Raw genomic sequence first — 18021 nt, 5'->3', positions numbered from 1 at the left:
GCGGTGGCTGCTGCAGAGGACTGACAACCTCAGTACATGAGCTGCATGCTCTACCAAATGAGCTACATGGGTGCCCCCAAATAAGAAAAAAATATTCTAAATATAGCATACACTTAAAGTGATACTGATTTTTTTTTTAGGTGGCTAAAATATGTTTTGCTGCTGACCCTGTCCACAGCAGTATATTAATTAACCTCCTGCACTGGTACTCCTGCTGCTTCTCCCAACAAGGAGCGTGTTGACCACCTTCTACTGTAGCTAATGCACTGACTAATGATAAGTACCTCATATAACTAAAAAACTCTGAACTATACCTTTGACATATATGTTAACATATGTAGTTTTCCCAATGTTGCAGACTTTTCATTGCCTTTCACATAAAACAGTTTAATTACTTGTTGTTCAAATATGACTCTTTTATGATTACGGTTTGATGATTATGGTAACATTAAAACATTCATAAACAACAAAATGGATAGTGTTTTTCTTGGTACAGTATTTATTTATTTATTTATTTATTTTTTAAGACACTGGTGGTTCATTTCAACAAACCAACCACATGATTTCAGTGGTTTGTCGGAATCTCTGGAGCAGATAGAAACAAGTTCACCTGCCAGCCAAGGTTATTATAATTAACTAGAACTTAACTACAAACTAAGGCTAGGCATGAAAAAAACATTTTAGTTAACTGGATTAAGTATAAACACTAGACTTCAGGAAAAAATTAAATCTAACTGAAATGATATGAGGAGACACTGGTGCATATGTTTATTGAGCTGGGATGTTTACATGACGGAAAGGAAAAAGACCCCTGCACTTGCAATAGAAGATTTAATAAATTAATAAATATTAAATTTTGATTGCAAGCTCAGGAGACAGTGTGTTAGAGTCTTTTATATTTTAGATTATTTTGCCTTGTGTTCACATTTTTTGCTCACTACGTAATTCCATTTTTCACAGTTTTGATGTCTCCATTATTAATCTACATAAAGAAAAAAACATTGTCCAAACTTTTCACTGATACTGTATGTTTAAAAGTAAATTGATTTTTATAATTTGGTTACTGCAAAAAAAAAAATACTGCAAAAGTCAAAACAAGTCAGTACAATTTGAGGATATCATGTAGAATATATATTGCACAAAAACAGAAATACTACTTTAATACCTATGACACTTTGTCTGTCGTTACTTGAGACAGTTTCTGACACTTAAAGACTTGTGTTCTTTTTTTTGTCCATTATCTGTTCATAAATGTATAGTCAGAATAACTAAGGGTAGAAGAGAAAGTACACAGTAACTCATCACCCTCTATCATTGTTAATGTTTACAGATACTACCTTAACAGATGTACATTTTAAAAAAAAAGTGGTTAATTTTCCTCCATTTTAAGGAGATAAACAGCAGAAGAATTATATAATACAATGGCTACCCATTTAAGTTCTTTGTTACAGCGTAACAGGTTTTTCTTGGCTCCGTCAGTTCCAGCTGGCGCTGTACTCTGCCCTCTGCGGGTGCCAAAGATCGGCGCCTTCGATAACGCGTCGGATCATGGAGGCGCAGGTGATAAGCAGGTGGCCAGCAGCATTTAGGAGGGTGGAGGCTACACGCAGGGCTTCTCTGAAAAACAGAAAAGAGATAACGTGTCATCAGAATGACAACATTTTTATCTGAAGTATGTTTCATCTCTGGCAATGTGCACTAAATTCAGACTTTGAAAAAGTGTATATTGTATTCTTAAGCAAGCAAGTTTCTTTTTTATGACAAAGTATTTCTCGTGTCATCATCTGAGAGGTTTAATTAATCATGAATAATGAGTTTCTTTGGGACTGGGACCTGGGACTGAATTACCTGACTGTATAAAAAGTAGTTTAAACTTGGTGTATGAGTATCCACAGTCTAATCATGTAATAATATATCAGTCACAGGGATTATTTTTCCTCAGAATGAGTACTTTAGTCTTTTCATCTATTGTATGTAGCTTCTCTGTCGTGTCTTTTTTGTAATTATAATTTTAACTCGGAGTTTAAAAGTGCTTTGACAGTCAAAGCAAAAGAAGGATACCCAGGAGCCAATATAACAACAGACAGCCAGAGGCTAAACAAAAGCAAGACAAAATTAAGGAAAGATTAAAACAACAAACCGAAAGATGCAAAGACAGCAGAGAGAAGACAAATGATGATGAAAGATAAGAACAGTAAAAGAAATAAGAGGAATAAAAACGATAAAAAGGATGGATGAAAACAACCTTGTAACTTCACCCCCCTCCCTCTTGACTTACCTGAGGACTTTCTTGGGCCCCAGACACTCAAAGTTAGCGCTCACGGAGTAAAGGCCTTGAAATGTGGCCTTGACACTCAGGGAGCCGAAGACATCCTTTGGGCTCATCCTGTAAAGGTCAAAGGTCACGCGAGCTATGTCTCTCCCTGTGCGAGGCTTGTTGTGGTTGGAAGATTTGGCCACAACTGAACCCTGGGAAATCAGAGACAACAGTCATATTAAAGAAGCAGGTCAAAGATATAACATGAATTCATTTGGACCAAAGATTTGGCGTTTTTGGGGGGGGGGTGTCAGACCTACCGGCTGTGGTCTCCATGTCTGTCCGGGCTGCAGGGCCATGAGCATGGTGTTGTCAGGCAGGCTCATGAGGAACTCGTCAGAGTCTACCTCGGTGCCATCCTCCTCACAAACCAGAGACAGAGACACTGCAGACAAGGACAGCAGCAAGGCCTGGCAGACCTACAGCACAGATTCAAGTTTCCCTGGATTAATGTGAGAAAGTGAGTTCAACAAATTAAATGTAAGACTTTCTAAGATCTTTATAATACAATGTAGGACGCAGTTCACGTCATATTGTTTGTCATATATACCAAAGTATGACAGAAAACCAGTATGGCCAATAAAGCCTACAATCATTTATTAAGTACATGGATTTATTGACATTTATTGCATGTTTTTGTTACATACTCAATTCTGATTGGTCAATTACAGCAGTCTGTCATTTCTAAATAGCAGACCAATGCTATGAATAAAGCCCTGAAAGCTAACATTTCCCCTGAGCCTGACAAGAAAAAAAAAGACCTTTAATATCTTCTAAAAGGAAATAAATTTTAAAGGAAATAAATACTGTTAAGACTTTTAAAGATCGTGCAGATGGCCTGTGTGTGATTTGTTAGTTCTTCATCAATTTCTGATTTTTAAACAAGCAATATTTAAGTCCCTAGTGTTCAAATAGTGAATTGGAGCCATAGACATTATAATTAAATAGACTGAATCCATTTTTAATCCACGATTTATGGTTGAAGCGAGTTGTTTACCGCCGCCCCTCCTCCCCACACTTAAAGCTCAGGCTGCAGTCTGCTGTACTGTGACTGCTTTGATCGCAACCCTTTATTTCTTTCCATGAATATGATTAAATTTACAGTCACTCTCACCCTCTCTCTCAGCTCCTCCAGGGTCCCGGCTGTGATGCCCTTCCTCGTCTCCCTGTTGTGACAACACACTCTGAAGGGACGCTGTGGTGGAGACCACACTCGCTTTGTTACAGATCTGAAGAAAGGATGAACAGAAAGGTAATTTAATTAAATGAAATTAAAAAGTATTTAATTCTTTGGATGCTTTCACATTTAGACTTGTCATAGTAGAAAAAACACAGATTTTGTTACTAAGAACAATAATGATGGCTCTGTTCTTTTCAAGGGTCCCAGTAAAACATGACCATGCGCCAAAATGGATAAAAAAGTGAAGCGGCTAAATGGAATAGAAACCATCATTAATTTTTATGATTTACACCTGTGATTTTCCCACTGTGACATGTCAAAATGTCTGTTGTGAAAAAGACCATATATAAACACACGTATGTGTATATATAGATTTTTTTTTCTTCTCCATTATCTGTGCAATGTTCTTTTCTGCATTATATCTTATCCTATCATCCATTTACATTGTAATATTCACTTTCACTTCCTTTTTGTGGACTTGTTAATTTTTAGGATAAAAGAGAAAAAAAAAATCAAATCTTGTTTTTTCATGCCACACTGAAACTGTTGCCACCTTTACCCTACCTATTATAATAGGTCAACACTATTTGAAGTGACATAATATAACACAGTTTAAGATTACAGGTTATATCCATGAGTTCACATTACTTATTTACTGAAGTCTCAAATAGCCACACAATTTTGTTTATGTTGTCGATCAAGTGAAGCGATCGTGAAGTGAATCAGTATCAACTCTCCAAAACTACTTCAGTACTTACTTGATAAATGAAGACGTGGTGTCCATGCTCGTCAGTCTCTTGTTGTCTCCTCACAGCCTTAGGTTTTTGTCAAGTTTTGGTTAGGATAAGGGAAACAGATTATAATGTGCTGTACTCTCAGCTCAGCTTGTGTTTGACCCAGCAGCTGGACTTTAACCCGAACCTGGTGATAACTCAGATACAGACCAACACAGGACAAAGATCATCTGGAAATGTGTGAGACATCCTTTCTTTATCTGACCAGCAGAATTATTATAACCTCTATAGCTCGATTGATATTGGTAATTTAAGGTCATTATCAATATTTCTGGCAACGTATTGCAGCCACACCAGAAAAATAAAAAAAAAGCATCACTGTCAGGGTATAATGAGAAAAGTTTAGTTAACAAAACATTTTTCATGTTATATCAAGATATTTTCACATTATTACTACATAAGAACATTTAAAGAAACTTTTTTCTAACTGTGTACTGTTTATCTTGTTATAACTGAAACATTTCATGTGATAACAAAATAACTTATATTTTCATAATGTCACATTATATCACATTGTAACATGAAAGGTTTTGTTAGTACAAGTTATCACATTATAACATGAAACGTTTCATGTTATAACCAGATAAATATTATATTCTCAAACAATAAACGTTTCTTGTCATAATCTGATAAATTTGGATGTTGTAATAAAGCAAAAACATCTTGTTATAATGTAAAAAACGAACTATTCAAGTTAAAACGTGATACTGTTCTGTTCTTCTGTTCTTTCTCAAAAGACATGCGACCATATTTGTGAGTTGTTTTTTTCATTCATTTAAGGGATACAAACTCATACCTGTCATGTTTGGTATTACCTTTCTTAGCTACCTATGTTTCTTTGATGTTCTTATTTTTATCCTTTTCTCTGGGTCATTACTTTACACGTTTTTAATTGCAATAAATTGTACTCTTTGCCTCTTAAAACGACATTTTTCACGCCATTCCCGTCTTACATTTTGTAGGTTTTTTGGATTATTATTGCAACAATTATTGCACAATTACGCGTAGCAGATGGCAGCCGGTCTGATCGTGCCTTGAAGGGAACCCGAGACCCGCGAACAATCTCGCGAGTGTTCATTTTAACCTCAAACAACGACCTTTCCCTAACGCTAAATAAGTGTATTCTGTCCTGAAATCTACACAGATTTGTACCAAATGCATTTTCACATCATGAAACATAATAAGTTTATACAAGTAGCACTATGAAGAAAGAATGCTTACAAATCTCGCGAGAGTTTTACAAATGAGGGTTCCCCTGAGGACACGACTGAGCAACAGCTAGCGGGTTTTTAACGTCATATCCTGAAAACAACTTTGGGTGCGCTTGCTTGAAAATATTCCGGGGCCCGCATGGACGGAGTTTCTTGTTTGAGCCGATGTGATCTATTCCAAATGCGCGAAGCACCGCCACTCCGGTACACCCAAACCAAAGATGTGAGTGACTAATATTATTCCAGCGAAGGCGGGAGGATGAGAAGCAGAACTTTTAATAGAAGTGTTGCTAGCTTTATTTCTGACGCGTAAACAATAGCGATAGGTTAGTAAACAGTGGTATCAAAAGGATTTCCTAAATAACTTTGCCTCGGTAAACTGCGAGTTCCGCCTGAGCTTTGAGGTTTGCAGTCTGCTAAGCTAACGTCAGTTTCTTCACGTCAACTGCTGACGGTGGCAGATAGAATGGCCACAAGAAAAACCCTGAAGGAAAATGGTCAGTATTAGTAGCTGGAATTAGGTTAAAACTTGATGTGATGTTGTAGTGGGATGATTTAAGATTATTAAGGTATTCATTTAGGTTGTGGCTGTCAGTGGACACATGTCGCATTTTCACCCGGCAGACACAGCTGTAAAGATTAATCATTGTACTTGACAGCTGATGGGAGACCCCTGTATTACTGTATTACTGTCACTGAAAGCGTCCCTCTGTGGAGACAAGTGAAGCAGACTTTCAACCCTGTGTGATTTACTCATCGTTTCAATATTTTTCTTTTCTTTTCTGCGCCATGCTTTGTCTCCTGCACAGATACCAGTCTTCCCTTTGCTGCGCTCCAGCTCCTGGCCCCGCCCGTGCGTCTGGTGTCCGCATCCCTGTGGAAAGTGATGAAGCAGAGGGACGTGATGCAGTATGGGGTCGTGGAGGAATTTGTGACATCCGCCTGTGAGACTGTCCCCGGGCTGCTCACCGTGAGACACCAGGGCAAGCTGGCGCTGGGGCTGAGAGCACGGGTGAGTTTCCATTAATCCTGCACGATTAATTAAAAAAATATCGAACTTGCAGTGTCCAAATCGCAGAAGCAGCAATTTTTGCCTCAGAAAACTGTGTGACAAAGCAGTATTATAATGAAGTACTCTAGTGCTGCAGAGATGCCCTGGTCTAAATCTTGTTCTCACAGAAAGAAAACACTTTTGTGTCACATCCTCTTTTTTCAGTGAAAATGGAAATTGTGATGCAAAAACGATCATTCCCACTAGAGCAAAGCAGATATGTTGTTGGGCTGATACTGGCCTGTCACAGCTATACTGAATTGGGACTATATGTCGATCAGCATGTGCCGATATGAAAACTTTTTTTTGACAGAACATAATGTAGTTTTTCTTAAAATGAATCATTTTATAGGCATGATTTTATTTATTATTAATACTCTTTTTCATACAAAAAACAAAAACAAAACCTGCCTCCATTACATATCTTTGTCACAAGTGTTTAATAAGTGCATTTGATGAATAACAGTAATATCTGCAATGATATCAGAATTTTCTTACTCAATAATAATGCTCTACATATGCAGTATTGTTTGGGTCCTAATTTCCATTATTCAGTAATCATATAACAATAGATATATCTGTCAAAACAGTCACAATATGATCTTTTAATCATATTGTTCAGCCCCACTTTTACAGGGGAAGAGAAATCAGATTTTACTCCCATGATGCCGTTTTCTTTTCTTCTTCTCTCCTATTTCAGTGTATTATTTTCCTTTTTGAGAGATGCTATATTACCTTTTTCCATATTTGTTTCAGTAATATATTCCTGGTTTGATTCTATACACACTGCATGGTTCATCAACGTTCACCTTCTTTTCAGTTAATCTTGGAGCTGTGCTGCACACAGCCAGATGAAAAGCTGATTATGCAACACCTGGAAAGGATCCGTGCTCCCGCTGGCCTGTCAGCCTCCTCTGGTCCAGCTGTGGTAAATTAGATTTGATTTTCAGAATCTCACAGCAGTACCACCAGATTATTACAGTGCCCCAGAAACGCTATGAGCAAAAAAAAACTTGTCCACTGACCTCTTAAGGTTTTCATCTTTATCATTGACTATAGCTAACATATCTTCATATGACACTGTGTCTGACAGCCAACTTTTTTTTAAAACCTTGATAGGATTTACTTTTCCATTATCTGATGATCACTCAGGCAGCCATTAAACCCCCCTAAATTTACCACTGCAGGGTCACACATTTGCTATTCTGTTTGGTCCCCTTTTAGATTCACTCTTGGTGAATTAGGTTGAACCTTGTATTCTCATTTCTATAATAATAATAACTTGCCAGGAGGAAGTAAACAACAGAAAGCCAAAACATTAAGGTCAAACCAAAGCGAGGCAAAATTAAAAAACACCAAGCAAAAGACCCAAAAACATTATTAAGATTAAAAGAATAAAAAGTCTTCATACGCAGGTTGTAGGCTTTTATTCCAAACATGTCTACATTACGACCACCAACAGTAAAGCTTTACACAATTACACTCTATAGCTTGATACAGATGCTATAACAACTTTTGGGCATTACCTGGTCTTTGAGGAAAAGAAATCAGACTTTATGTACTACTTATTTATTTGTGTGCATTCCGAAGTATTGAAAGTGTGTAGAAAGTGTGTCTTTTTTGCCATTTTGTTTCCTAGAGGAGGGATATAAAAATTCTGAGGACAGTGGAAAGTTTTCATTCATTGGTTCACACATTGCTGACAGTCCCAGCGGAGAGAGAACACTTCTTCAAGGTGAGTCTCTCTGCTGTTGTGTTTATTTGTAATCACACAGCAGCAGCTACCGACTTCAGTCTCTGGTGTGATCATTTCTCAGTTGATGTATGTAGGAAAGCAACTGCTAACGATTCTTATTCTCTCCTCTGACAGGAGCAGTTCCCTGCAGATTACGGTCCAAAGTTTGACCAGGAGCTGGAGAAGCTGCTGTGGGAGTTTTTGATTCGACTAGACCAGTTGCTTCCAGTTCCAAACCTAGCTCAGGTACTGGGTGCTTTTGTTTTTATAGTGGCTAGTCATTAGGGTTGGGCATCATGTGGGTTTTAACGTTTCTGATTCCGATTCTTTGAGTGTCGTCCTCCATTCTTCTCAGCAGAGTTGTGTGAAACCCTAATTAACATGGATAGACATTAATTAATGTTAGCTTAATAACCATAACGACTGTGGTCTCTCTCTTTTTTTTGGTTTCTTTAATATTTTGGGGTTTAATCAGGCTATTTTACTGTAATAACAACTGTCCTATCCTGGTAAAGTGTTTTGTAACATTACATTTGTGAAACTGAGGTAATTGTTAACAGACTCACACGATTTGATATTCACCGGCTAGTCAAGCAACTTAGCAACAGCTGAGTAGCTTAATTGAGAATTTTGCTCGACAAGGCAGTAGGAATGCAACTGAATTCAAAATGAATGCAGTTTTGGAAGAAGCTGGTTGTATATTGATAATTTGTCTGCAGACTGTGTCGTGGCTCAGTGATGCCCCCCCTGTCCTGGAGGAGTGTGCACGAGCAGCCACCCAACCCCAGCTCCTGAAGATACTGCTTCAGCATCAAACCTGTCTGGGTCATCTTGAGACCGCAGGTAGAATTTAGATCACTTCTTGCTGGGATGACTGAGAACTCTGATGTAGATTTCTAATAATTGTCATGTTGTTGGCTTTTTACAGCGTCCCTCCCTCCAAACATGGGAGACTCCATCCTGACGTCACTTTCTCTGCCACCCTCTGGACAAGTACCGTCCAACAAACCAGCAGAAGACAGAAGATCTGCTATGGACCCGTCTGCTGGTACACAGACAAGAGACACAACACCATTTATTACACCTGTTATTGGTCTAATATCTAATGAGGACGTACCGGTCATGAACTCTTCCAATAAACGTACTCTGAGAGGTGATGACGTAACAAATGAGAACGTGAAATTCACTGCGGTTAAACAGAAACAAAACCCCAAAGATGACGGAGTGGAGGAGGAGAGCAACGCCTCAAAAGGAAGCAGCACAATGAAACGCAAGCACCCTGACAAAAGTGAATCTGACGAGGAGGAGGATGTGCTGCGCATGATCAGCTCTGGGAAGAAGAGGATAAGCAAGAGTTTGAGAAATGGCTCGGGAATGCTCAGTCAGGTTCGAGGTGACCGGAAGACAAATGAGAGTGAAGAGGACCACGCAAAAACTTCTGGAAACGAGCGTCAGAACAGAGCAGTCCTGGAGACCCATATGACCCAGCTGGGTCTCAAAACACTGCGGTTGCCCGAAGATCCGTCCCTATGTTCTATTTTTATGTCCTGCCTGAGCAGCCAACCCCGTGTTGTTGTTGAAAAACTGTCAATAACTCTTGCCAGCGCTAGCAGAACTGTCAGAGGAGAAAAATCCTTACATACGAGGAGGAAGTCGCCAGTCAAAGCCCTAACGCATAAAAGCACAAGCAACCAACTGCAAAAGTCTGACTTGGATTTTCATGGCCTGGACGATAAAGAGTAAGAGTCATGGAAATACAATACCCATGATGCAAAGCACGGCTTCAACATTAATATATCAAGTTTACCTGCTAAGTTACATTATGCGTTTTGGAATTTAACTAGCTACATTTTAATTAAATTATGAATGTTTTTGTTTTAAAGCAGTCATCACTGCAGTTACATAGCAGAGCTATTTTAAGTTGACCTTGCAGGAGCTTATTTGCTTGAAATTATACTGTGTATATACATATACTACACATATACTCATTTATTTAATATAAAATAAATAGAGAAACATGCTAGAGGTTATGGACGCTTTGCTAGTATTGTAGATGATGATTTTAACCATACAAATACAATAAAAAGAACTGATTCAGTTCAGTGTTTCTGGTTTGGTTTGTTTTATTTTGTTTTTTCTGTCTCTCTGAGAATGTTAGTGATTTTAATTTGTATTTACATTGTAATTTAAAAAATGTAGGATAAACACTTAAAACTTTATTTTTCGTTTAGATTACACTTGAGTGTTTCCTGGTTGTCTTTAAACTTAAAGTTACAAATGCTGCTTGGCAAAGGACATCAGTAAGCAGCTTAGTTACCCTTCAACATTTATTGGCTATTGAAACTCTAAAGGTAGAATCAGTCGGATTTTTCTGAGCTGTTCATAAATGCACCAGAGAGAGTTGATTGTTGAGACTCATTCTCAGGGGGTCAAATACAGATGTTTTGGGTTGGCAAAGTGTTGTGACCGCTGCAAACTAATGAGAAAAGAAGGAAATACAGGCAGATAATGACTGAGAGGAATTATTCTAGATGAGATGTTTAAGGAAAATGTTGCACAGTATGCCTTTAATAGTTTATTTCTGTTGTTTCTACTTGACAGAAATCACCCCCTGTTACAAAGCGTAAGCAGCTCTCCCTCTCAGCAGTGGAGTAATTCAGGTGATTTAACAATTTGATCATGTAAATTGAACACAGAAGATTAAAAAAAAATATCAACAACAGTGACAAATCACCTGCACAGATTTTAGTTTAACTGTGTTTACTTACTTTTATGTTCAGAGACGATGGGCCTACAAGGAGATGGAGAAGACTACGTAGCTGATTCTGAGGATGAGGCGACAAAGAACTTCAAAGGCAGGGTATGTATTCATAAAACAGTGCAGTGGGAATCCTTGAAAATATGCTTATTTAAGGGGACATGAATCGAGTGTTTTTGAAAATACAACCTTGATTCCAAAACAGTTGGGATGCTGTTTAAAACAGTAAAGTAGGACGAGAGGAGTCTGAGAGAAATGTGTGTCCTGCATTTCAAATCACATACTTTTTCTTTTTTCTTACAATATGTACTATTGCATTCAGTATGCATACAACTGGGACATACTACTTCCCCATAACAATGCGCCTTAAACTTTGACCCTCTTGCTCGTACACCCAACATAAACGACAGAACAGCCAGAAAAGCAAGCTGGCTTACATACTGCAAAATGAGACTAAATGCAGCAGGACATCCTGGTATTTTTTGTAAAATTGCATTTGACGTACTAAATCTTTTTCTGGCATACTAAATAGTATGGTAGTTTGGGTGGTGGACACACATCTGCTCTCTGAAACATGGCCTTGGTAAGAATAAAAATGTGTATTTTTGATTTTAAGGCGAATTTTCCCTTTAAGCTTCAAACAGCAACTTTAAGCCAGTTCACCAGTCAAGACACTGACAATCATTTGGAAGTGTTTGGACTGTGGGTTTCACCAGCTACAGTAAATTTTAAATAACTTTGTTCTGTCATCAGTGTTTTCTAACAAACTCTGTCTCCCTCAGCTGTTCATGAAGCGCTACTATAAGACCAAACATGGCACGTACGTCCCCACTCTCAGGGAGTACTGGAAACCCGGCATGACACGGCGGGAGTTGTCGTCTGCTGGCAGCAAGCGCAGATGATGAAAATGCCAGAGGACTTTGACTGTGGCTACGTCGGTTTCCTCCACCAGCTACAGCGACAGAAAAGCCAAAAATAATTTGAAAGGCACCAGCCACTGCGGCTGATTTATTTTGTTTATCTTTGTTTTGATTTATGATTTCATTGTAGCTGAATCAGATAAGTGGTGTGTCATCATGGAAAACAAGCACTGAAAAGTCACTCTTTGTAAGCTCTGTCATCCAAATGAAATGTTATTTTAAATTGTTTTGTACAGTTTGTAAATAAAGACCAGACCATATCTGGATTAAAAGGTAACTTTTTTTTATAAGTGTTTTAAACTGCAATGTGTAATGTGTTCAGTTAATAAAGGTTTATCACATTACAGTCATGTTTTGTATGAGGAAAACTTGTCAGTAGATTATTTTGCATTTTTTGTTTAAAGTGTCATTTAACTCATTTGATACAAAGATAATGGCAAAAAAATTAAAGCATGTTCTTGTACCGCTCCTGGTGTCCAACTAGTACAGTGTTTTATCTGATAGTAATGACTGAACAGTTTAAAAACCTTCCACAGCTAGGTTTGTCAATGATATTAACAGTTTTACATATTTAGATATATCTCATTCACTGAAGGCCACTGAAAAAACTTACCATTTATTTAGCAATTTAATTTCAGTTTATCACATAGACAGTGAGGATGGAATACAGTCACAGTTATTACAGAGTAGACATTACTGCTCTGTGGTGTGTTATTTAGGAGAAGGGCTGTACAATTATCAACATTTCAATCTGGTGAAGGTAAGAAAACATGTATGTTTGCTACAAATCCCAACAAAAATCACATCATTATTTTAATAGTTTTTTTTTTCAGTGAAAATGAAAATTGTGATGCAAAAATGATCCACACTAATTGTGATTCATATTGCAAAATAATCACAATATGACCTTTTTTTTTATCATACTGTCATTACTTTGATTATAAATCTTTACACGGAAATTCACAAACATACTTCACCCAGGAAACTTAAAACTGTTAACTTTGCCCTTTCCTATTTCCTGTACTTAGATACAGTATGTGCTAAGATCGTCTATGTTGAAAAGAAAACCACATTGTGGTTAAAACACGTTGCTAGGTGACCTGTAATGGTGTCATATGTTTAGGCACATCTTAAGTCAGCTAATGTTAGCTAACTTGCTTGCGAACAATTGATGTAAATTAGCTGATTAAGCATGTTTCATTAATCAGTTATCAGATGTATTAGCTACATAAAGATTAACAAAGACTAGTGAGCTAAAGAGTTATTGACTCAGAAGAAAACAGTTAACTAGCATTTTGCTCTTGATTAATGCAGATTGGATAATTAACTAGTTTTGCTAAAAACCTACAAAGTTTGGTTTTCATTTATAACCTAGACGTGTCTAGCATATAACATATCTAAGCACAGGACACAGGGAAGAAGAAATATGGCAGAGGTTTTTATATTTCTACATATATCTACACAGCAACACGCACAATTAAGTGCAAAGTTTCATTCAGAGCCGGCAGCCAATCCCTCCTGTCACTGTGATGGTCTCTCCAGTGATGTAAGAAGCCTCCTCAGAGCACAAGAAGGCAATCACACCACCAATTTCCTCTGGCGTTCCAACTCTGAAGGCAAAAAAACAAAGGAAAACATGAAATACGGTATTTACAAAATATTCATATTTCTGTAAAGTTCTGTATATTAGTGATAAACTTCCACGTTGCATATGAGCTGTACCTTTTAATGCTGAGCTGCTTTTTGAACTCATCCATGATGTCCTCATTTTGCCATAACTAAGTAAATGAACACAGAAAACGTGATTCAAGTTGAGTTAGACAGCGCAAACTATGTGAAAAGAAAAACCCCACATTGTGATACAGGATTTGAGTGAATGACACAAAGAAGAAAGTGTGTTTTTCTCCTCACAGCAGAGCTGAAGCGGGTCTTGATGACTCCAGGGGCCACGCAGTTGACTCTTATGTTACTGTGAGCCAGCTCAGGGGCCAGCGCCCGGGTCAGACCCAGCAGCGCTGTCTTACTGACACTATAGGGACCCAGGGCCTGCAGAGACAGAGACATGGTGTCCATAACAAACAATCATACTGCTGGAGGTATTCTGTTTCACAAAATCACAACAAAACAAGAAACCAGACTGTTAAAAAGTATCTTAAAACCCCCATAAAATCGTGTTGCTGTTACACAACATATTTTCTGTCTGTTAGAATGTAAATCAATTTAACACAGCTCCTGTTTCTATTAATTTAAATATGTTGTAGATTATTCTTCTGCTCATGTTTTCACTGACCTGCATTGGTTGGTATCCAGCCACAGATGACACGAATACTACATTCCCGCCTCTAAAAGAAAAATACAAATGCATCAAATATATAGCGGACAGTTTTATAGTCTTTACACATCTTTTTTTTTCCCCAAATACTTGTCAAATAATTTCTCACTCACCCCCTCTTCTCCATATGAGGCACCACCAACTTAGTCATGAGGAAGGCTGACTTCACGTTTACAGACAGGATCTAGAAAGAAATGTAGAAACAATCATGCCAAATATGTAATTTTCAATGTTAAAATGATCCCATAAATTACAGGGTTTTGACACATTGACACACTTGTCAAGAATTTACTGCTGTGGTCAATTACATGTTTATATACATATACTGAAAAAGATTGTGAAATAATAATTCAATAATCAAATGATTATTTCGCATCTTCATCACACTAAATCAGATGTTATTGTGCTGTAAACAACCAGAATTATATTCTGTCGTAGCAGGTAATAAATTAAAGGGAAACATATTGAAGGTTCAAGTTTCGAAATGTGTCTGTCAGTAGACTTGGTGTCCTGTACAACCTGGCTGAGCCAATATCTGATATGTTTTATTTATTTATGCAAAAAGATAACTTTTCAGTCAGGGAGCATTTGATTTTGAAATGAATGCAATTGCAATTTCAAGCAGTTTGTACAAAATCCAAGCACTTTTCAAACCTCAAAAACACTACATTAAAATTCAAGTGTTTTTAAGGATTTCCAGCACCCGTGAGAAACCTGAAATTAGCCTGTATTTGAGTAAAAGACAAGAGGAAGAAGAACTGTTTATCAGAGACAGGAGCCACAGACTCATTTGAACAATTCTTCATGTTTCAGACTTTTGTGTTCTAAGTGAGTCCTGCGTACCTTGTCCCAGACGTCCTCTGTGGAGTCCATGATGTTTCCAAAGAACGGGTTGACCGCTGCGTTAGACACCAGGATATCAATGCCCCCGCACTGATCCAGAGTCTATTTCAAACACAGAATGAAACTATTATTGAGCTTATAATAGTGGGTATGCAGCCCAAACCTGAGAAGAACCATATAACTGTGGTGGCTAAAGGTAAATAATTACTCACCATCTGAACCAGTTTCTCTCTGTCCTCTCCGTTGCCAACATTACAGGTGGTCCCAGTCACTTGGATGCTCTGGCTCTGTAGCAGAGCCACAGCCTTGTCCACATTGGCCTGCCGCCGGCTGCTCACCACCACGTGGGCTCCTCTCTTCCCCAGAGCCTGAGCTGCTGCTAGGCCGATGCTGAAGAGGAGGAGGAGGAGGAGGAGGAGAAGATCTCAGTAGGGGTTGGACATTATATCAATATTATATTAATATCATGATATGAGACTAGATATTGTTTTAGATTTTGGATCTAGTTAAAGTGTTGTTTTTTCCTGGTTTTAAGGGCTGCTTTAAAGTAAAGTCACCAGACTGTTATAGCTGTTCTATTACTTGTCTTTACCCATTAGTTATTATATCCACATTACTTATGATTACCTATTAAAAATCTCCTTCTGTTAATATTTTGTGAAAGCACCTATGATACTGTCCCAGTATCAATAGAGGTATTTGGCCAAAAATATTGTGATACTTTATTTTGTCCATATTGCCAGCATCATGTTCATCGATGGATGATTAAATTTAATTATTGATTTAATTAAAGTTGAATGATTTCAATATTCCACAGCTCTGACCAAACCAAATCTAACTGACACCACTATTACAACAAAAATAAAGCATGGGTCTGAATCTAAAAATTGTTCATTTATTGTTTCTATTGTATTTGCCTAAGAATTCAAATTAAATGCTCTGACATAATCTGTGAAATCATATATTGTTTGTATCGCTGACAATGATAGATAATGATAATTTCATACCGGAATAATACATCATTATGTAAAATTCCCATTATTAGCTGATAATTCATCATGCATCCCTAGAATATATACACAAACACAAAGATCCCTTGAATGTGCTTATCAAACAGGATATTTCACAGTTATCAATAAACTTTATTGCCCAAAATTACATCAGAGCACTGAAACAGTAAACTTTCATTGTTAATTTTAAGCATTTATAAATAACTATAAATAAAAAAGACGAATAGAAAAAATACACTGGCTATTAAACTTGAATTAAGAAAATGGATCAAATATACATGAAAAGTTGCCCTTCATACAGGTACAGATTGAGCAAAATATACATCGATATCAGTATAGCTGTGATGGGCCAATATCAGCGGATAATTTATCATTCATTCCCAATATAGACAAAAGTTTATCATCTAAGTATTACCCATCTGTGGAAGCAGTGACTATGGCTACCTTCCCAGCAAGGCTGCTTTGAGACATACTCCTTTGGCCAGCAGCGACAGGATTGGTCCTTAGGCACCTGAATACACTCCTCCACATCACCTGTGAACACAATATAGCCATGGATATTTTTCATGAAAACACTGGGTAACTAGGGCAGAGGTCACATGGACTCTGACTGCAGTGGTCCACAAGTTGAATGCTAAGATACACTTTAAATTACGAGTGAATAAAGTTGGGAACCACTTTCTAGTAGTTAGTATAATGATACACTTATAGATCCATGATGAAGGAACAACAACAATACAGTTTTGCTCAGTATTTACAAAAGCAGACTCTGACAACTTGTTAGCTACATTGTATGGGAAACTAATGCAAGCATGGAAATATAATCGAGCATTATCTCACCCTGCAGTTCATGCAAAATTCAACATGAGGTTGTACAGAGGACGAATTTGTAAAAAAAGACTTTCAAAGTCCCAACGCTTGGACCTTTGACTACCGACGATTAATGTGTATGGTCGCCACAGTCAGTATTTTCCGGGTGAGAGTCCAGCTGTCAAAATAAAAGCCTCCAGCAAGCACCCTTACAGAATTTGCTGCTCTTTAATTTAATTGTACGATCAAATCCGTCCAAACAATGGTACCAGAGGTTTAGAGAATTTTGAATTTTGCTGATAATAGCAGTGTGGAGCACATATTTTGTTTTTCTTCTCAGTTTACAGCTTAGTATTCTGGTTAAGGGCTAAATTCTGACGTCCGTAAACGCAACCCACAAAAACGAGCCAATCACATAGCTCGGTGTATTCCGTGTGGAGGACACCTACGTGATTTAACAGATGCTGGATGGGTCTAAGGCCTAGCTCTGACAACCATACTATGCTATTAGATTAGCGAACTACGTAAACCTCTGAGGAGGCGGAGATAATTTTGTTGTCATCGCCAAAGATGATTGAACGCCGATGGCCTCAGATTTTCACGCCTGAAAAGAAGTGATTTTAGGTCTTAGATACTGTACGCCGATGCGAAGTTTATCGGCGATAAGGACAAAGAGCAAGGTAATTATTTTTTCATAAAGACGATTTGGAGTACTGTAGTTGGCACTCAAATAAATTGGTATTCAGCGGTCTAAACCGGTCGTGCTATTGTTGTTTTGAACTGAACTTTAGCGTTAGCAGCAAAAGGCGATGAAGACAGTCATGTTGAGATGGGAACCCCAGACCAACGAAAGATCTCGCGAGAGTGGTTATTTAAACTTAAATTACTGACTTTCACTAACTTTAGTTAAGTGTTCTGTTCCTAACCCTATGCAAATCTTAACCACAGAGTTGTCATACTGTAAAACATAATTAGTTCGCACAATGTATAGAATTAATAGACAACGTGCACAAATCACGCGAGAGTTTCACAAATCGAGGATTCCCTTCTAGACACGACG

At 37.8% G+C, this 18021-nt stretch overlaps 3 protein-coding genes across 3 annotated transcripts; 1 reads left to right on the top strand and 2 right to left on the bottom strand.

Moving 5' to 3' along the window:
* Positions 1 to 849: 849 nt before the first annotated feature.
* On the bottom strand, positions 850 to 4414 carry cideb (cell death inducing DFFA like effector b). Its single transcript, XM_084711546.1, has 5 exons — positions 4256 to 4414; positions 3432 to 3546; positions 2578 to 2736; positions 2279 to 2469; positions 850 to 1617 (listed from the first exon to the last, which is right to left on the bottom strand). The coding sequence occupies exons 1-5, from the start codon at positions 4279 to 4281 to the stop codon at positions 1476 to 1478; spliced, it is 633 nt and encodes a 210-aa protein (XP_084567672.1). The 5' UTR covers positions 4282 to 4414; the 3' UTR covers positions 850 to 1475.
* Positions 4415 to 6313: 1899 nt separating this feature from the next.
* On the top strand, positions 6314 to 12334 carry tinf2 (TERF1 (TRF1)-interacting nuclear factor 2). The gene is made up of 9 exons (XM_084711547.1): positions 6314 to 6514; positions 7374 to 7481; positions 8193 to 8288; positions 8424 to 8534; positions 9008 to 9131; positions 9217 to 10027; positions 10890 to 10948; positions 11069 to 11148; positions 11829 to 12334. Exons 1-9 carry the CDS (start codon positions 6389 to 6391, stop codon positions 11946 to 11948), a joined length of 1635 nt encoding a protein of 544 aa, XP_084567673.1. The 5' UTR covers positions 6314 to 6388; the 3' UTR covers positions 11949 to 12334.
* A 1086-nt stretch (positions 12335 to 13420) lies between these two features.
* Positions 13421 to 17332, bottom strand: dhrs4 (dehydrogenase/reductase (SDR family) member 4). Its single transcript, XM_084711544.1, has 9 exons — positions 16992 to 17332; positions 16567 to 16685; positions 15354 to 15531; positions 15142 to 15243; positions 14412 to 14482; positions 14257 to 14308; positions 13878 to 14012; positions 13689 to 13744; positions 13421 to 13576 (listed from the first exon to the last, which is right to left on the bottom strand). The coding sequence occupies exons 1-9, from the start codon at positions 17001 to 17003 to the stop codon at positions 13462 to 13464; spliced, it is 840 nt and encodes a 279-aa protein (XP_084567670.1). The 5' UTR covers positions 17004 to 17332; the 3' UTR covers positions 13421 to 13461.
* Between the last annotated feature and the right edge of the window lie 689 nt (positions 17333 to 18021).

The sequence above is a fragment of the Lutjanus erythropterus genome, chromosome 23, assembly GCF_056507025.1.
Source record: "Lutjanus erythropterus isolate fLutEry1 chromosome 23, fLutEry1.hap2, whole genome shotgun sequence".
Classification (NCBI taxonomy): Eukaryota; Metazoa; Chordata; class Actinopteri; order Lutjaniformes; family Lutjanidae; genus Lutjanus; species Lutjanus erythropterus.
Note: the sequence above shows the minus strand (reverse complement) of the source record. Positions and strands in the feature narration are given on the sequence as shown.

Bases quoted from the DNA above. Each gene is read 5' to 3' on its own strand.
- cideb (XM_084711546.1), bottom strand. From the start codon at position 4,281: ATGGACACCACGTCTTCATTTATCAA. The intron at 2,737-3,431 runs GTGAGAGTGACT...TCTGTGCTGTAG, and splicing joins TGGAGGAGCTGAGAGAGAGG to GTCTGCCAGGCCTTGCTGCT. The intron at 2,470-2,577 runs GTAGGTCTGACA...CTGATTTCCCAG, and splicing joins AGACATGGAGACCACAGCCG to GGTTCAGTTGTGGCCAAATC.
- tinf2 (XM_084711547.1), top strand. From the start codon at position 6,389: ATGAAGCAGAGGGACGTGATGCAGTATGGGGTCGTGGAGGAATTTGTG. The intron at 9,132-9,216 runs GTAGAATTTAGA...GGCTTTTTACAG, and splicing joins GGGTCATCTTGAGACCGCAG to CGTCCCTCCCTCCAAACATG. The intron at 10,949-11,068 runs GTGATTTAACAA...TTTTATGTTCAG, and splicing joins TCAGCAGTGGAGTAATTCAG to AGACGATGGGCCTACAAGGA.
- dhrs4 (XM_084711544.1), bottom strand. The intron at 15,244-15,353 runs GTGAGTAATTAT...TGTTTGAAATAG, and splicing joins GAGAGAAACTGGTTCAGATG to ACTCTGGATCAGTGCGGGGG. The intron at 14,013-14,256 runs GTCAGTGAAAAC...CTGTCTCTGCAG, and splicing joins CTGGATACCAACCAATGCAG to GCCCTGGGTCCCTATAGTGT.